Source organism: Rhinolophus ferrumequinum, chromosome 15 (assembly GCF_004115265.2).
Source record: "Rhinolophus ferrumequinum isolate MPI-CBG mRhiFer1 chromosome 15, mRhiFer1_v1.p, whole genome shotgun sequence".
In the NCBI taxonomy this organism is placed as follows: domain Eukaryota; kingdom Metazoa; phylum Chordata; class Mammalia; order Chiroptera; family Rhinolophidae; genus Rhinolophus; species Rhinolophus ferrumequinum.
The window spans coordinates 34804987-34822402 of NC_046298.1; the positions used below are offsets into that span (position 1 = coordinate 34804987).

Here is a 17416-nt window from a genome sequence, read left to right on the forward strand (position 1 = left end):
AGAGCGGTTTTAATTAGCTGCAGGATTTTAATGATCTGAAATCAAGAAGAACCCCATCTCAGAAGTACAGCAGGAGCCGCACACACAGAAGAACTCGTCTGACAAAACAGATGGAGGTGGCATTCTCGGGGGACTGGGCTGTGTACTCCGTTTCAGCGAGAAGCACATGAGGTACTGAGGCCAGGAGGCTGAGGAGGGGAGCGGAGGTCAGCCCCAGCACCACCCCAGCGGGGGCAGGGCTGAGGTGCGGCCCCTCTGCCACCACGGTGAATGCTCGGTGCCGGATTCAAGGTGACGGCAGTGCCTGGCTCCATTCTCCTCAAGTTGCCATAGCAGCCTCTCTCCTGATGAGCAGCTTCTCCTGGAGCCCTCAGCCGGGAGGGAGGGACGTCATTGTTTGCTCCTGCCCTTGCGAAGAAGAGACTGACTGGACAGAGAACTTTCCCGGCCCAGGGTCCACACACCGAATGGGTGCACCCATGGGCACGTGGCCGGACGCCTCCTGCTGCCTCCAGTGGGGTGTTGGGGTGGGTCCCCACAGCCAGAGAGGGTCCTCTGGGTGACGGGGGGAAGCATCCAGGCCTTGGAGCAGCTGCAGCCAAGCGTGTCCTTGGAGCCGTCCGTTCGTCTGCCTGCCGGCCGGTCACCACTAGAGGTGCGTGTGTTTTGGCTGAATTCCCAAGTCCTTGCTTGTGCCCTGAAGTGAATTTCTGAAGAGACAAATTTTTTTAAATCAGATAAATAAGGAAATGGGAGGAATCCTTGGCCCTGCCCTGTGTCCCAGGAGGTGTTTACAAGATTAATTGGATTTTTATTTTTCTTACAGTAAACATGGGTGACGCTGTTCAGGTCTCAGGGAGAGAAGCAGCTGGGAGGAGTAGGAACTGTGATGAGGGCTGGACCTCCTGGAAACTCAACGGGCTGTTTATTTCTCTTGCTTTACCCCTCCCCACTCCACCCCCAGTTGTTTGAGTTTCCTTATTGTCTGTTGGTCTTGAAAGGGAGGCCGGGAGGTAAGGGAGGGGTTTCCACTTGCCATTGGAGCCCAGGGTGACGCAGTTGCGTGATGAGGATGCAGAGTCCCAGGTGGGAGCAGAGGCCTGTGGATGTGTTTGCAGGGTCCCAGAGCAGCCCAGCCCCGCCTGTGACAGATTGTAGCATCCGCTCCCCAGGGAGAAGCTCGACCCCCCAGGAGAAGGGGACAGCCTTTGGACCAGCATCTCCCTATTGCCTTGAAAATAATCTGTGACTTTAAAGACAAGCACCCTGAGGGGAACTAGAGGGGATCAGATGTGCACACTCTCTGGAGTGTCTGGGGGTGCGGTGGGGACCTCCCATCGACCCCCCACCTTTAAAGGAAAGAGGTTCTTATTGATTCTATAATGTCGGCCCCCTCCTGGGGCATTGAAGACCCAGCCAGACTGTGAACTAGTTACCCAGGAGGGGAGGCATGCGAACCTTTTGATTCCTTTTGCTCAGAGAAGGGAGTTAGCGGGTCAGATGGTCTCCAGTGAGAGCAGACACTGACAAGAGGGTCCCGGGGCGGTGGGGGTGAGGCTGGGGTCTGATGCGTAGGGGCTGGGCAGGGCAAGCCATGCACGGCTCTGACTCCAGCTCCCTAGGCATGGAGAGCGTCCTTGTCTTCTCCCTGGGGCCTCTGAAAAGAGAAATTCGAATGGCTGTCTCTCCTGCCACAGTGAAGGTGCAGGTCCTGGGGCTGTGTCCTCTTCCCCCACCAGATTTGGGGGCAGCGATGTGGTCCTCATCCTGGCTTCCAGGCGCATGGGCTGCTGGAGCCTGGCTCCGTGTGGTGGGTTGGTTTGGACAAGTTCAGAAACACATGAGAAGCGGCTCATAGCTGCAGGACGGGGAAAGTCTGTACTGGCTCGAATGGTGATGATGTGACAGACTGCGGAGAAGAAGGGACTGGTCAGCCCTTCTGGAGTCACTTCTGCAGTGCCAGCTACTGTGCAGACGACGCGATGATGATCACGTGGGCATCTGCGTCCCCTTTTTGCATCAGAGTCTTTGGGCTGAGGCTGTGTGGCACGTGGTTAACTGTCTTCCCAGGCAGCTACGGGGCCTACCCATAAACCTGCTGTCCTTTCTTTCATCCCTTCTTCCTCTCTGTTTCCCTCTCTCCCTCCTTATGAAATGTCCTGATGTCAGAGGTCACCCTCCATCAGGTTGGCCTCCTGGCCCCGTGTCTGACTCAGGAGGCCAGTGTGGCTGCAGAAAGTGTGCCAACTCCATGACCAGCATCTTCAGGGCCTTGTGGCGATTTCCCTACAGCTGGGGTCTTGCTGGGGACCGTCAGTGGCGTGCGTGTGCGGGTGCTGGAGCGTGTGTGTGAGTGAATGTTAGCGCATGTGCGTTTGCTGCAGAAAGGACTGAATTGACTCCCCTGCGCCCCATCTGTCGGTGTCGCCATTTGCTTCGGTGTGTATAACGTCATTCCCACGCTTTCGACTCTTTTCCTTGACTTCCTGGGACACCCAAGGGTTAAGCCAACTGCTAGGGGTGGGGAGCAGAGCGAGAGCAGGAGAGACTAGCTCCATCTCCCCCGCAGTGGCTCACACTTCTCCTGGACCTCAGGCCTGGCACCTGTGGGTCCTGCACGCAGTAGCTGGGAGGCCACAGGGCATTGGGCATCCTTTGGGCAGTGTTGAGAGTGGCCTTGTCCTTCGACAGAGTCTGGGGCCTGCCTGGCCCCTAGGACAGCCCATCCAAGTCAACCACGGAGGGGGAGGCCACGGCCCCACACGAGGGCTTCAAGGTCTGAGACGTTGAGGACATGTGGCTGCCCATTTTCACCCACTGCAAGCCCAGGACAGGGTGACGCTGGTGATGGCAGGAAGCAGCAGTCTTTCTCTGAGGTGGGGGCCACTGCAGTGAAATAGGGGCCAGTCCCAGAGCCAGCTCCAAAAACAAAGCTGAGCCTGGATCAGCGCTACCTCCCAAACATGAAAGCCAGGAGGTCGTGGGAACCACCTGCTCAGCACGGCCCAGAGAGCCCAGCGTTCATGCGCGTTCCCTGTGTGTAGAGGCCTGGGGCAGGTTAATTAAAGTTAACTGAGTGAAAAAATAATTACAGAGACTGCAGAAGGGAGAAACACAAACCTGCAATTTAACACTCCTCCGCTTTTCTGAGAACAGTCCAGTCCTTGGGAATTTTTGTCTGGGCAGGAGAGGGAGGGGCTTCTCTTATTATCACTTCCTGCCTCATGCCCCACAGGTTGGACGCAGAGGGACAATAGCTAGACTTCCTTCCCCAGTGGCTGGGTGCCAGGACAGGATGGGCTCCCTGCACCTGAGGGAAGCGTCCTTGTGCCAAGCAGCACATCTGGTTTGGGGCCCGACCAGCCGTCCACTTGTGGTCTCGGAGGCTGCTGAGACCTGGCCACCTGGCTCAGCCTCCCTTAGGCACTGCCCTGTGCCAAGATGGGGGAAGCCAGGGCTCCTTGGGTAGAAAGAGGGTGCTGTCCCTGGACCTGGGCTGGTAAGAACAGGTGAAAGTCAGAGGAGAGAGTGACCCTCCTTTAAAAGGAGGTCCTGGGATACCTGCCCACCTGTCATGGCCTTCTGTGTGGATTCCCCTTCAGCACGCATGGCACCCTACTTTGGGAACTGACATCCTTCCTTCAGGCAGGTGGCCTTGGGATGCCCCCATCTTGGACCTACAGCCTGACCCAACTGAGATCACAGGTTGATATTGGGGTATTTGGAATTTCTTTCCCTTCAGGAGGAACCAGGGTGAGGGCCAAGTCTCGTGGGCAAGCTCTGGGTCTGCAATGGCCAGAGTAGTAGGTGCCCATCTGCAGAAACGTTGGTGCCAGTCTCTGAGCCTAGGATCGGTCAGACGCAGATCTGACTACCCTGCCTCATGCCTGAGGCCCTCAGCATCGGGGACAACCATGATCTGGCCAGAGCTTCAGCTCCCACTAATGCAATTATCCAGTGGGGCCTTGATCCCGCCAGCCCGTCTATCAGTCTGTCAGGGAGGGCCCGCTCTGGCTGGCGTCGGGGAGGGGCAGGCTTGGGGAGTCAGTCTGTCCCGGCCATCCTCTGGGCTTGGGAGGCTCCTTCTCAAAGCCTCCTGCTCTGTGGACACCCTTTTGGACACCCCAGCACCCCATAGAAGGGCCAGCACAGAGGAAAATCCCAGGCCTTCTCTGTCCACCGGGCCAGTGGCAAGTGACAAGGACCTGGTTTCCTGCCTGTACCTAGAACCTACAATGGGTGCTTGTTTAGAAGCTCAGAGAGCCTGGGCAGTGCAGGGGTGTGGCTCCCCCAGGCAGAGGCCAGAGTGTTCTCTCTCCATGGTTTTTCCGGGAGTGCCAACACAGGAGACCCTGGAGGGAAGCTGGTCTGCCAGCGACAGGTGGTAACTGGGCTTGCCTCAACTTCCTTGGGCGTGAAAAGGTAGAAGGTACATACCTGAGTCAGTTCGAAAAGATGGAGGGATCAAGGGAATCACACTTGGTCCCGTGCAGTGACTGGTGCTTCAGCAGCCGGCTGGCCCGTGCCTCAGTGATAGACCATCTTTCTCCCCTCTGCCCTGTAGACTGTGGCCTGATGGACGCCTGGTGTGGACGATGAGGGAAGAACTCGCCTCCCACACCCCGCAGGTGACCCTGGAGCAAGGCCCAGATGCCCTTGCGTGTTGGAACGATGCGGCTGGCCTGCATGTTCTCATCCATCCTGCTGTTCGGAGCCGCAGGCCTCCTCCTCTTCATCAGTCTGCAGGACCCCACGGAGCTCATCCCCCAGCAGGTGCCAGGTGAGCCCTCACGCTCGGCCCCGCCACCTGCCTGCCCCAGCTTTCCCACACAAGGTGCCAGCCTCCATAGCTGCCCTGGTGCCAAGTCTGGGCCGAGACCCCTGGCAGGCAGAGGAGGGGTCTGGCCTCCTCCTGGGGGGTATCAGCCTCTTATAGGAACACTGTGTCTGATGTCAGACCACTAGTCTTAGGGCTCTGGCCTCTGACCTCTGACCTCTGGCCTCTGGCCTCTAGCCTGTGCACTCCTTTTGGAAATGACGGCAAGCTGCTCATCTTTCAGCTGGTTGTTGCTTTTGAAGAAACTCAGATTTAAGGAGGATTCTGCCACCTCTTGGGCCTCTTCCACTTGATATGGGACATCAGAGGGTGAATGATTTCTGCTTGAGTTCCCCTGAGTGGAACTCTGTCTCTGCCCAGCTCTGCAGACCCCTCAAGTCCAGCCCCTCCAGCCTGGGCAGAGGGGGTTGGGGCACGTCCTGGCTTTGTGAGGCTGAGACTACTTCTGCTGGAGCCCCACCTGCTGCCTCCTATCCTACCTGTCCCTGGTGACCTACTGGAGGGGCAACCCTCCCTGACTGGCCGAGGTCTGCTGGGGACAGGAGGAAGGCAGAGAGGAGAGAGCAGGAAGGATGGTTCTGGAGCCTCAGGCAGATAGGATGTGGAGAGGGGAGCTCGGACTAGGTGCCTGCTCCTGCCCCCGAGAACACAGCAGGGTGGAAGGGTAGCAGGCAGAGGGCCAAGGCCAGGGCTCATTCTGCTTTGCAGTGAAAGAAAAGCACCGTTGCCAGACCTGAGGACCAGCGTCTCTCAGCAGTGGTCCTGGGGGCCTTGTTAGGGGAGGGTGCATGAAGACACCATGTGCTCCAGGACATGGACAATATGAAGGATGAGTGGAGGCTGGGGGCGTAGGTAGAGGGTTCCCGCACCACCCCTGCCAGCAGCACATAGCACAGGAGGGCAGAGCATGGCCTGGGGGTACCTGGCCCTGGGAGAGGAGGGGTCACAGGGTCCTCAGGTGTGCAGCCTCCCCTCCGCACTGACCGGCTTGCACTCTCAAAGTAGAGTGTGGGTGTGCAGGAAATAGATGGAAAGGCAGAAGGAGCAAGAGGAGCCCAGAAGTAGGGCCCCAGGCCTGGCAGCTGCTACCAGAGGCCCTGGTAGGGGAGGCTAACAAGTCGATTCTTTAATCACAGAGAGTCAGTGAGAGGCGGCCATGGGCCCCAGGAGACAGCAGCCAATCATTGGTGCTGACTCATGCCTGGGCCGGACCGTCACAGATCGTGGCTGTCACAAGTGGGTCTGGCTGCTCCCGGCTTCTGAAGAAGCAAGGACGAGGGACCAAACTGGCTCCCCTGTGGGGACTTTACAGCCTCATGTGAGCGCTAGACTGGCCAGTGACACTGTCAGCAGAGTCGGGCCCTCCAAGGCAGTGTCGTAAGGACATACTGAAAATTGGCCTCGCAGTTGTGTATTATCTGTGCAAAAGCAAGCTCCTGAAAAGGGACCCTCAATCACAGCTTGGGGTAAACGGCACCCACATATCTTTGGTGCGTATCTTGGTGTGTGTGTGTGGTTGGGGCGCACACGTGGAGAGAGGGTCCTTGCGGCCAGTGTCTGCGTTCTGTGGAACGAGCCTGAGAGAGAAGGCATGAATGAGTGTGCCTATGACGTCCAGCTGGGAATATAGTCCAGCAGGTGCTATATTCCTAGGTGGGGTTGTGTCTGGTGGCCACGATACATGCCCTGCTGTGCTGCAGCCAGCTGGCAAAGCAGAGCACTTGATCTTCATGTCTTCTGTGGGCAGTGGATTCTTGGCCCTCATGCCAGCCAGCATGGCCCTGCACAGCTGCCCGAGTGCACGCACGTGTGAGATTTCTTGGGTTGAGTGGAGAGCAGGGAAGGGAGCATGGAGCCTCGGGCTGGCAGGGCCTGTAGGATGGAAGGAAGCTGAAGCCGGCATCACCTGCAACCATGGACCGCTTGGGCCTGGTGGATGTAGGCAAGAAGCACACTTGGGTCTTGAGCCGTGTTCTTCTGGCTGTCAATGGATCTTGACCTCCCTCACCATGTGCCAGGTGATGGGCAACCTTGACACTCTATGTAAATCACATCAAACAGAGTCATAAAACTTTAAATAATGCTTATGTTACTTTCCCTGAGCAAAGCGTTCCTGACACAGACTGTTTGTGTTGATTTGTTACTATTCATTTATTCTTTTCCTGTACTTCTCACAGCAGCCTAATTGTGATTCGGTACCAAGAAAGCAATATCAAAGTAATTTTCCACAACATTAGTTACAATTTTCTTCTGATCTTTCAAGTGAAACAATCCCATCCTGTTGGCTTCTCTGAGCATATAAACCTTGATTACATTTATCTGTTGGAAACCAGTACTTACAAAGTGTACGTATCCAGTTGCATGAGTGGGTGGCCCTAAAGGTCCCGGACACAAGCCTTCTCCCTGTGGATTTCTGCCCACGGGAGGTGCAGACGCAACAACAGGTTGCCCTGCCATCTGGATCAGGCAAGGCCACTGGGGGGACCCATCTCCAGAGAAAATTCCACATGGTCTCTGTTTTTTCACAGCAGCAGAAAGTGCTCTGGGAACAGAGTCACTAAGATCTGCTGTTGGTGGCACTGACCAAAGTGGGAACAGGAGGGTGGACAGGTGAAGATTTGGAAACAAGCTTGAGAAGGCGGGCTATTCGTTGCTAGTGGTCGGTGTGTCATTCAGCTTTCTCTCAGGCAGCTACCAGGTGTTAACAGCACCTGAACTTCTCAGCGCACTTCACCTGGCTCGCGCATTAGATGTAATCTCATGGGGTTGCCAACTCTTGTAAATCAAGCCATATTTTCAAAAACATTTGCATGTTTAAATCAAACCTTTTGAAACATGAATCACTGCCAATTAACCTACCTTCATTCTAAGATTAGATTTTCCTGCGGATCAGCCAATTCACCTATCCAACTACTTTTCCGTCTCCCAGATTGCCAGGTCCTGGGGCTTCGGAAAGCTTACTTCTTGACCCAGGAGACTAAACTTGCCCCTTCCCTAAGTAAAAGACTCGGAGAGCATGCTAGAACCGGGAATGACACATCCTGACCTGCTGGCGCTGGGGCGGCAGAAGGTAGACTCCACACCTGCGGCTGAGCAAACTGAATTTTTATGAACTGCCAACTGCCTTTCTCTGTGAACTTTTTATTATAGAGATTTTGAAACATAGATGGAAGGAGGTTAGAACAGTACAGTGAACCCCATGCACCTGTCACCCAGCACCCCCAACATGGTCAAGCCGGCCCCATCCACTTCCCTCCTTCGATTTTGAAGCATAGATTAGATAGAATATCAATTCAGCCATAAATATTCCAATATATTTCTCACTTTAAAAGATAAGAACTCTTTTTGGAAAAATATTCAACACTTTCTTAATAGCACCAAATATCCAGCCAGTGTTCACATGTCTCTTTGTCTCACAAATATTATAAATACCTTTATTTCCAGTTTATTGTACTCAGCACTTAGATAACGCCCACACATGCATTTGGTGGGTGAGTCTTTAAATCTCTTCCATCTGTAAGGTTCCATCTCCAACTTCGCTCTTGCTATTTATTGGGAGAAAGTGGGTCACAAGTCCTGTAGAGTTTCTCACAATTGAGGTTTTCCCTGATTCTGTCTGTGGTGTAGGTCAACATTGTCTTCTGTTCTTTGTGTTCCTGACAAATTAAGTAAATTAGCAGTTTGATCAGCTAGAGGTTTGGTTTTTTTTCTTCTTTCTTGGGCCGGAATTTACGTGCGGTCCCGTGTTCTTTCATCAAAAAGGTGTACATCTGCCGGGCTCTCTTTTGTGATGTCAGCCAGCCACCGTTGAGGACACTAGATCCATCCCTTCACCGGGGACGCGCCATGCGATGTTCTGATTTTATCATTCCTTCTTATTTCTTTTAAGTGGGATGGATTTTGTTTTAATGGGGTGAAGCAAGTTGTTGTTAGTGACCCATGAAGCCAAAGTGAAAGGTGGATTGATTGGTTTGTTCATTGATTTAAAAAAAAAAAAAGTGACTTTATGATACAGATTCTGTTGCTAGCACACACTAAAGTTTGATTTAATGTTTGGTTTTTGCAGAGTGAGTTTTCTGAAAGTGGGGCCACCCCACGTTTCATGGATGTAACTCTGCTTTCCCAAAGCCATGGAATTGTAGGTGGTGGTGCTGGGGGTGGGGGCTGGTGCTGGGGTGTCGAGGCGGGAAGGCAGCCACGGTGATGGCAGAGGTCCCGGCTGAGGGGCCCCGAGGACGCACCACGGGACTGGACAGCCTTGATGACATCTTGGTCCACAGCCAGCCCTCCCCAGGGCACTCCTTCCAGGGCACGAGGGCATGCAAGGATAGTAACCAACGTCGATCAGGTATTTACCACATGCCAGCTCTTAATGCATATAATTCTTATCATCAGTGATTATTCCTATTCCAGATGAGGTGCCAAGCTCTCCCTCCCTAGTGTGGATACACAGACAGCAACACTACTGACGGTGGCACACCTTCTCAGGCACAATCACGAGCACTTTACATGTATTCATTTAATGCTGTCAAAACCCCGTGAATTACGTACTACGACACCACCTGATAGACGACACTGCCGAGGTAAGGGAGTGCCATGCCCAAGGCCACGCAGCTTGAAGCTTCAGAGCCAGGATTTGTCCCTAGACAGCTGGCTGTTGCCCACTGCACCTGCTGCCTTCCCCACAACTGTGAGGCTTGGAAGTGCCTGGTCTGGGCCCAGAGCAGAGCCCAGCCAGAGAGCAGAGTATGGATCAAAGTTTGGAGGCGTGAGAGAATGAGGCATGGCAAAAACGCCCAGTGAGTTAGGGGCTAGAGTGTGACCTGTGGATCTCAACTCGTGGCTGAAGACACAGCCAGGCCTGGGGCCCAGGAAGCCCTTGCAGCATTACACAGGAGGGAGCTTTTGCTGCAAGCTCTGGGGACCTCGGGGGGGTTTGGAGGTGGGTAGTGGCCATTAGAAAGCCCACTCCAGTGTTTGTATGTAGTGGAGCTGTGGGCAAGGGCAGGGGAGGGGTAACAAGCATAAGGAGACCAGCTGGAGGGTTTGAGTGAGGCCTGAAGAGATGTCAAGGCCTAGGGTGGACGGGGACAGGGAGGGGTGGTTTCCGGGCATTAGGGGTCACGAGCAGAGGGTGAGGATGGCAGCCATCTTGGTTCAGGATGGCTGTGGCTCGGGGTTTCTCGCTCTGGCAGGTGGTGCCACTCACTGAGGCAGATGTGCCAGACGGGGAGTGGTCTGGGGGAGGGGGCGGGCGACCACACATTCTATTTTAAGCAGATGACATCTGACATGCTGGGCAGGGTGTATAGCGTTACCCTATAACTCTTCCACCCACGACTCCAGCCCCATCCATAGACCTCAGGACCAGGTGAGAGAAGCAGGAAATCCCCACCCTGCTCCATTCCTCCTCCATCTACATCTCCATTCACAGGTCGAACACTCACTCCTTTCCTCCCATATAGCCAAGGGCGGAGTCCTGGCTAGAGGAATCAGGAGGGCTTCCTGGAGGAGGGGAGCTGTGGGTTGTTGGTTTGCCTTTTCTAGCTGATAAGAGGTGACCAGATGCTGACCTCCAGCGGAAGCCTGAAGTTCACCTGGATGAGGCTCTGTTGGAGCCTGGGGTTTCTCCCCAGAGCTCACACTGCTGAGTGTCTTGCTCCACATCTCACAGCTAGAGCTTGACACAACCAGAATTCCAACACTCGGGCCTGACCGACTCCAGGGTCCTGCTCTGGTCCCCTGGAGGCAGGGCTGTGTTGGCTGGAAGAAGTGTGGCCCTCACTCTCGGTCCCAAGTTTACCAGGGACACTCAGTCCTGCCCCTGCCAATGAGGAGGGTCACAATGTCAGAGGGTTTGTCTTGTTCCTACAGCAACTACCTTTGTCCAGGTGTGTCCCCTTGGACCTCTGAGACCACACCATCAGGCCAAAAGCCCTGGGTGGGCCAGGGCCACAGGAGTAACTACTGCGAGGGTCTAACAGCTCACCGGCGTAAGGGGATAGAGTAAAGGGAAGCATGGTGGCCATCCCTCCCTGGCTCTCGGGGAAGGGGCAGCCTGCTGTGCCAAGGTGTCCCAGCCCACACTGCTTCCTGGGGAGGGGAGCCAGCCCCTCCAGTTTCCATGGAGCTGTCTGTTTTCCCCAGACAGGTGGGTTTTATTGGAATCCTCTTGAGTCTGTTTCCTGAAACCATTTTCTAATGGCATTGCGAAGCATCATCTGTATTTCCTACAAACCTTGCGAGGCTGACACCTCCTTGTTGTGACTGGGAATATCAGAAGTGACATGTAATTGCAGTGATCCATCCTGTTAAGTAGCTGGCAATCTATCATTGCGAAATCAGCAGGGCTGGGACTCTCGGAACCCGGTGTTTCTAAACAATGCACCTGCAGTGCGTTCAAGCTCTCGCCGAGCGCCGCCCAGGCTCACGAGCGTCTGCCTCACCCTCCCTCCACTCGCCTGTCTGCAGCCACAGCAAAGAAAATTGTACTCTGAGTACAACCACCCACTGAGTTCCCTTCTCTCGAGTGCCTTCGTCACAGCACGCTCCAGGTTCTCAAAGTCAGGGCCGGGGGTGGGGATACCTGTAACAGGGCCCTTTCCAAGCGTGGCCCTTGGGCTTCTGGCCCCCCCTCTTCTTTGTAAGCTCCAGAGTGGCTTTGTGGGAGTTCTTTCTGGTGCCACGGGTGGGCAGTGAACTGGAGCCCTGGTGGGCTCCATGTGGAAAATGCGAGGGTTAGAAATGGGGAGGGGACCAGGGATAGCCGAGCCCACCTCAGTGGGGTGGGAGCATTGAGGCAGGGCGTGCATGTTTGGGGGTGCCACTCACACTGTGTTCTGTGCTAAGTCCAGGGTAGTGTTGTTTCAACTGCACTGTGTAGGGTGCCCCCCTGGAGTTGTGCAGCAGGCAGTACTGATGCACTGGCAGAGAGGGGGGCCCACATAGCAATCAGCCAATGAATACCAGAAAGGGGGGCACTGTCAGATATGCAGCCCTCAGCGGTAGGAGCCCAGTGGGCTTGGGGGACCCTGGGAGTGCTGGCTTTGGGGCCTTCGCTGGATTGTACTTTCGGGGACAGGGCTTCATAAAGGATTCTCACTACTACCCTCCCTGGGAGACCCTGACCTCAGGGCACCCACTGCGGGCCCCATCTCTGCAGTGGGAGTTGATTTGCCCCCACCCTCTCTCACCTGAGACTGGGCCATTCTGAGTGGCAGCAGTGACCACTCGGCCTCTGTTTCCCTGATGTGGCCTCGATTTTCTGGGTCCCTCCACCCTCTTGCAGGTGAAGGGAACATTTCCCCTTCTTTCTGCAGAAGATGCCCTGGGGGCGGTTTCCTGCCAGAGCCTCTTTTTCCTTTGATACGTTAAAATATGCTAAATGAAAAATAATGAGCATGTAGGAACTAATAACAGGAATCACCTAATTAAATTAGGAAACAGACATCATAGCGCTGTAATCTGAAAATTCGTATTAATAGAAAATGGTCCCAGAATTGTTGTGCTAAAGGTTCCTAGGGGTGGAGAAATTAAAAAAGGAGAGCAGAACAGAATACTGGGACAATCGTTTCCAATAAAAGCAAGACTTATGTTTTAAAGGAACTAAAATAAAATGCTAAAAATAGAAGACGGCATCATTGCATGGATCTAATGAAATAATGGACATAAATGGCTTGGAAAGCCACAGAGCTCCACACACGTGTATGACGATAATTTTTAAAATGAGACAATGTAATTAGCTTTAGTGTGCATGAAACGTGGTACCATTTATCGTTTATTGGTGCCTGGCACTGCCCCAGTGCCTTCATTTCATCTCCCTTCACCCTGGGAGACAGGCATCGTCTTCAGCTTTGACTCAGAGAGGTTAAGTCAGATGCCCAAAATCCTGCAGCCGGAGTGGTCCAAGCCAGGATTCGAACCCAGATTTACCTGATGGCAAAGCCCTTGCTTGACTCCTTCTGCTCTCCTTGCTACTGGTGGATGTCGTGGTCAATACATTTCTTGTATTTTCTGTTTTTCTACCATTTCCTCAAAGGGCATTTCTTGCCAACACCCAGCAGATTTGGTGGCAGCCGCCTCCCTAACCCCAGCCGCAAGGCTGCTCTGGTGTCATGCTTAATGAAGCTCATACAAAGACACCTTCTGAAATTACAGTGCAGCTGGAAAAGTGGGTCTCCCATTGTGTCCGGGCCTGGGCAGGGGCCGAGCAGGGCCGGAGGTTCCGATGCTTGTGCCAGCCCCCGGAAAGCCCAGTTTCAGGTTGTGTCTCCACAGCAGCCGATTGTTGCCCGAGTCCTCCCACTCAGCAGGTAAATCAGGCTCTGTTCGCCTGCGACGTGCATCATGACTCAGCGGGCCCAGAGCGGGGCTCAGGTGTGAGCTGACCCCTTTCCCACTCTGCTGGACTGGAATGAATTAGAGGGACCAGAGAGGAGGAGGAAGAGATCAAGATCTGTGTGTGAGACGCTCCAGAATTACAGCTGGTCTGGGACACAGTGACTGCAGCCAGGCTGGCATTGAGCCCAGTGTCGGGTGGTGCTGAACTTCGTTTCCCCCCCCTGTGCCCCACACCGCCCCACCTCTGTCCCCATTCACCGCCCAGGCATCTTCATAAGGGTCACCTGACATCAGAACCAAACCCCCTACTCAGCCCAGATCTGCCAGGGCGAGAAGGAAGGCCGGGTGAGACTCCAATCCCAAAGCGGTGCAGGGTTCCGAGGGGTGGCCTCTGCCGCCTGGCTTGCCTCCCCACTCAGCCCCACTTGGCCTGGAGTGTCAGAGCTGTGGGCGGAGGACTGGGAGTGGTGGACTCAGGACGCACAGTGCATTTGGAGACCGCACCCACTGCCAGCGTGGAGAAGGGGCGGCGGGGTCCTGACACAGGCTCCTCAAGGCCCCACTCATGTCCCCGGAGCCCGAAGTTGCTAGCATGGGCATTGGAGGATGGTTCTGTGCCCGAACAAGGTCCAAGAACAGGGCTATTGCTACGGTTCCTGTCCTTTCTCCATGGCTACTGGGTGGTTCTTGATTTTTTTAAACCCTGAAAAGGTCATGGTGGTAGTTATGACAACGGAAGCGCTGAAGGGCTGGTTCTGTTGGAGGCTAATGCACCATCCGCGGTGCAGTGGGCCCATCGGGGACACCCCGGATGTGGGCTGAGGCCCTCGGGCCTCCACTGCGGCCCCTTTGTGGTGACACCTTTCATGTGGCTTTAGGGTCAGTATGGGTCTTCTCCTTCCTGAAAGATTTGCAGGAAGTTGGGAGTTCAGGCAGATCCCATCTAAACCAGAAGCTCTCACCATTACATATCTGCTGATGTTTTCATTATAAAGGATTTGGGGCTCTGCAGCATTAATTTGAATTATGGTGGAATTCATTCAAAAATTTTTACTTACATGGGAAAAATAACCTAACTTAAATGGGTTGCAGTGTTCCCGGCAGCTGCTGCTAGGGAGCCCCTGCACAGGTAGCTGGCTTCTGACAGACGGGTGAGGAGCACTTGGGGGTCTTCCCATTCTCACAGTCTGGGGTCCAGGCAGGAAGTTGGGGGCTGTCTCTCACCAAGCCCAAAGGCCTGGCCATGGCATTTTCCGGCCCTCAGAAGTCCTAAAGACTACCTACAGAGGAGGCTGGTCCCCATCCAAGCTCCCCTCGTCCCCCAGCTTGGTTGTCCCTAAAGCAGGTCAGGGTCCCTCGCTAGTGGCCTTAGAGGGTCCAGTCGCTGGACAGTGGTTCTCACAGCCCAACCTGCGTTGGATTGACGGGGTGATCTGTGAACCCCTCGCCACATTTTGGTTGCGTATCTGAATGTGCTTTGTCCTGGGAAAGACAGCCTGGAAAGAGTCTGGGACTCCCACCCCACCCTCCTCAAAAAGCCACAACCCCTCTGTGAATGCATTTGACCTTTGACCTCCGGTCAAAGACCTTTGCCCTCCAGGCCCTGCCCTGGAGGAAGAGAGATGGGGGAAAGAAGGGATGATGTCAGTGAAAACTGTATGGGACTTCCAGGTCCATCCGAAAATGTATACTAAGCGCAGAGCTGCCTGGGGAGGGGAGACCACGGGAAACAGAGTTGGGGGGAGGGGAAGTGGACAGACATCTCCTGGGTGGGCTGCTGCTGAGCTCTAGCCAAGAGTTCCGTGTGGGCTGCCGGCCCAAGGGGGCCAGATCCTCCTTTTTATTTTGTTTTTCAATGAAGCTAGGAATCTGTAACATATATTTATGTGAATTCTCCTGATTTTTAAGCAGCAGCTCAAATTTTAGAAGGTGTTTTCAGAGTCGGACAATAAGTCACACTTGACACCTACTGTTGGTTGGATGGGCTGGAAGGAAAGTGTCTGTCCCGCATCCCAAACCTCCCTCTGGTCTTCTGATCCCAAACACATAGGGACTTATTAGTTACTCCGAGCTGGGGACGCCGCACTCTGACACGCATAGTATTGGAGGGTCAGCCTGGCGCCCGCACGCCACGGCCACGCAGATGTTTGGGGGTGTGCTTTATTCCTGTGTTTTGCAGACATGTTCTGATGTGTGCACACATGCGTGTGCTGGTGAAGGGGCGGGCACCTCTCTGAATGTGTGTGCGTGTCTGGCTCCCGTCCACAATCGTGTGTACTAGTGTGTGTGTGCGTGCCTCGGGCTTGCAGCTCACATGGGAAATACTAACCACTGAAGTTTGGGGCTGGTTGTCCTGAGTGCACGCTGACATTTTCACCTGCCACGAGCAGGCGTGGGACACACAGTCAGGGCCCAGGCTGGGGCAGGTGACTTCAGCCACAGAAGCAGGTGAGGATTTGCCATTCTAACGCGAACTTGGCAAAACCAGTTATTGTAAACCCCTACCTGCCACCTGGGCAGACCAAGTAATGAAATCACATTCATAATATTTCAGCTACTCGAGTTAGTTCCTTCCCAGAACCCAGCCAGAAGGAACAGCAGTAATTAAAGGATTTTTCTGGGCTTCAACCAAGTCTGCTCTTCAAGCAGGTACCATATGCAGGGCTTGCAAAACACAAGTATGTGTGGGCCTCGTCCCTTCCTAAGCAGTGGGAGGGACAGTCCGTGAGAGAAGTAAGACTACAGGCCAGGAGGAAGAGGGTTCTTACTGCTGGGGCGCTTTTCCACTTGCACTCCTTTATTTCAGAAGTGAGCTCCCGCCTAGCCGGGGACACCCAGACTCTGCAGAGAATGGGGTCATGAGGTCCCTGTTCTAGTGGAACTCACAGTGAGTGGGGTGATGGGGGTTCCTGGTGTCCGCCCTCACTCCTTTCCAAGCAGGCGTTTCAGCACTGTTTCCAGGAGCTCCTGATGTCTGGAACTGCCTCCTTCGTCCACTCTGTGGCCTGGTAAATTTGGGTCTGAGGCTGAGACCGTGCTGGGACTTCCTGCTGATCAGAGAAAGAGGAAGGAAGGGCATTGGCATGGCTTGGTCCCATCGGACCATTCCTGTGTCCTAAAGAGGGGAGTGAGGGAGCCAGGCCCCAGAGCAGGAGTCAGTTGGAGCTCACGCCCAGGCCAGGACATCCCTCCACCAAGCCTGTTTTTCATGTCTTCCATTTGCTTCACTAAGGGGAATACACAGCCTTTCCCAGGGAGCAGAAAATGCCAGAATCTCACGAGAGCAAATACCAACAGTGTGACCTTGGCAGTGTGGGTGACTGAGCTGATGTGTCCTCCCGCCCTGGGTAACATGGAACCTAAAACATCTTTAAAACTCAGGAAGGAGAAATCCCAGGAGCCAGAAAACGAGAGGAATGAGAGGGAAGCTGTGAACTCCAGGGAATGCCTGCCATGGGGCTGAGCGCTCGGGCTTATTTTAAAAAACACTTTAGTCGGGTGAAATTTATATGCCATAACATTCACCTATTTTAAGTGTACAGAATTGTGCAACCATCACCACAATCCAATTTTAGGATATTTCATTGCCCCCCAAAAATCTCTCATGCCCATTTGCAGTCACTCCTTGTTGCTCTGGCAACCACTAACCTACTTTCTGTCTTTATAGATTTATTTTTTTCTGAACACTTCCCATAAGTGTTATCATACAGTATGTAGTCTTTTACATCTGGCTTCTTTCACTTCGCATAATGTTTTAGATTCGTCATGTTGTAGCTTGTATTATTAGTTCATTCCTCTTTATTGCTGAATAATATTCCATTACACGGAATTTTGGTTTGTTCACCAGTTGATGGATATTTGGATTGTTTATACTTTTTTGGCGATTATGACTAAAACTGCTATGAACATTCACAGGCAAGTCTTTGTGTGAACATATGTTTTCATTTCTCTTGGACAGACCCTTAGGTTGTATAGTAAATTTATGCTGAATTTTTAAAGAAACTGCCAAATTGTTGCCAAAATGGCTGCACCGTTTGCATTCCTACAGCAATGGATGAGGGCTCCAATTTTTCCACATTCTCATCAACACTTGTTATAATCTGCCTTTTTAATTATAGCCATTCTAGTGGGTATGAAGTGGTATCTCATTGTGGCTTTAATTTGCATTTCTCTAATGACACCTGATATTGAGCATATTTTTAGGTGCTTATTAACCATTCGAGTATCTTCTTTAGTAAA

At 53.6% G+C, this 17416-nt stretch overlaps 1 protein-coding gene across 1 annotated transcript in view; it reads left to right on the forward strand.

The window, feature by feature from the left end:
- The first annotated feature begins 311 nt into the window (after window positions 1–311).
- CHST8 (carbohydrate sulfotransferase 8) overlaps window positions 312–17416 on the forward strand; it is a 64099-nt gene continuing 46994 nt past the window's right edge. The window contains exons 1-2 of the mRNA XM_033127030.1: window positions 312–655; window positions 4565–4780. Of these exons, the coding sequence (XP_032982921.1) occupies window positions 4651–4780 (130 nt within the window). The 5' untranslated portion in view covers window positions 312–655; window positions 4565–4650. The remainder of the gene's footprint in view (window positions 656–4564; window positions 4781–17416) is intronic.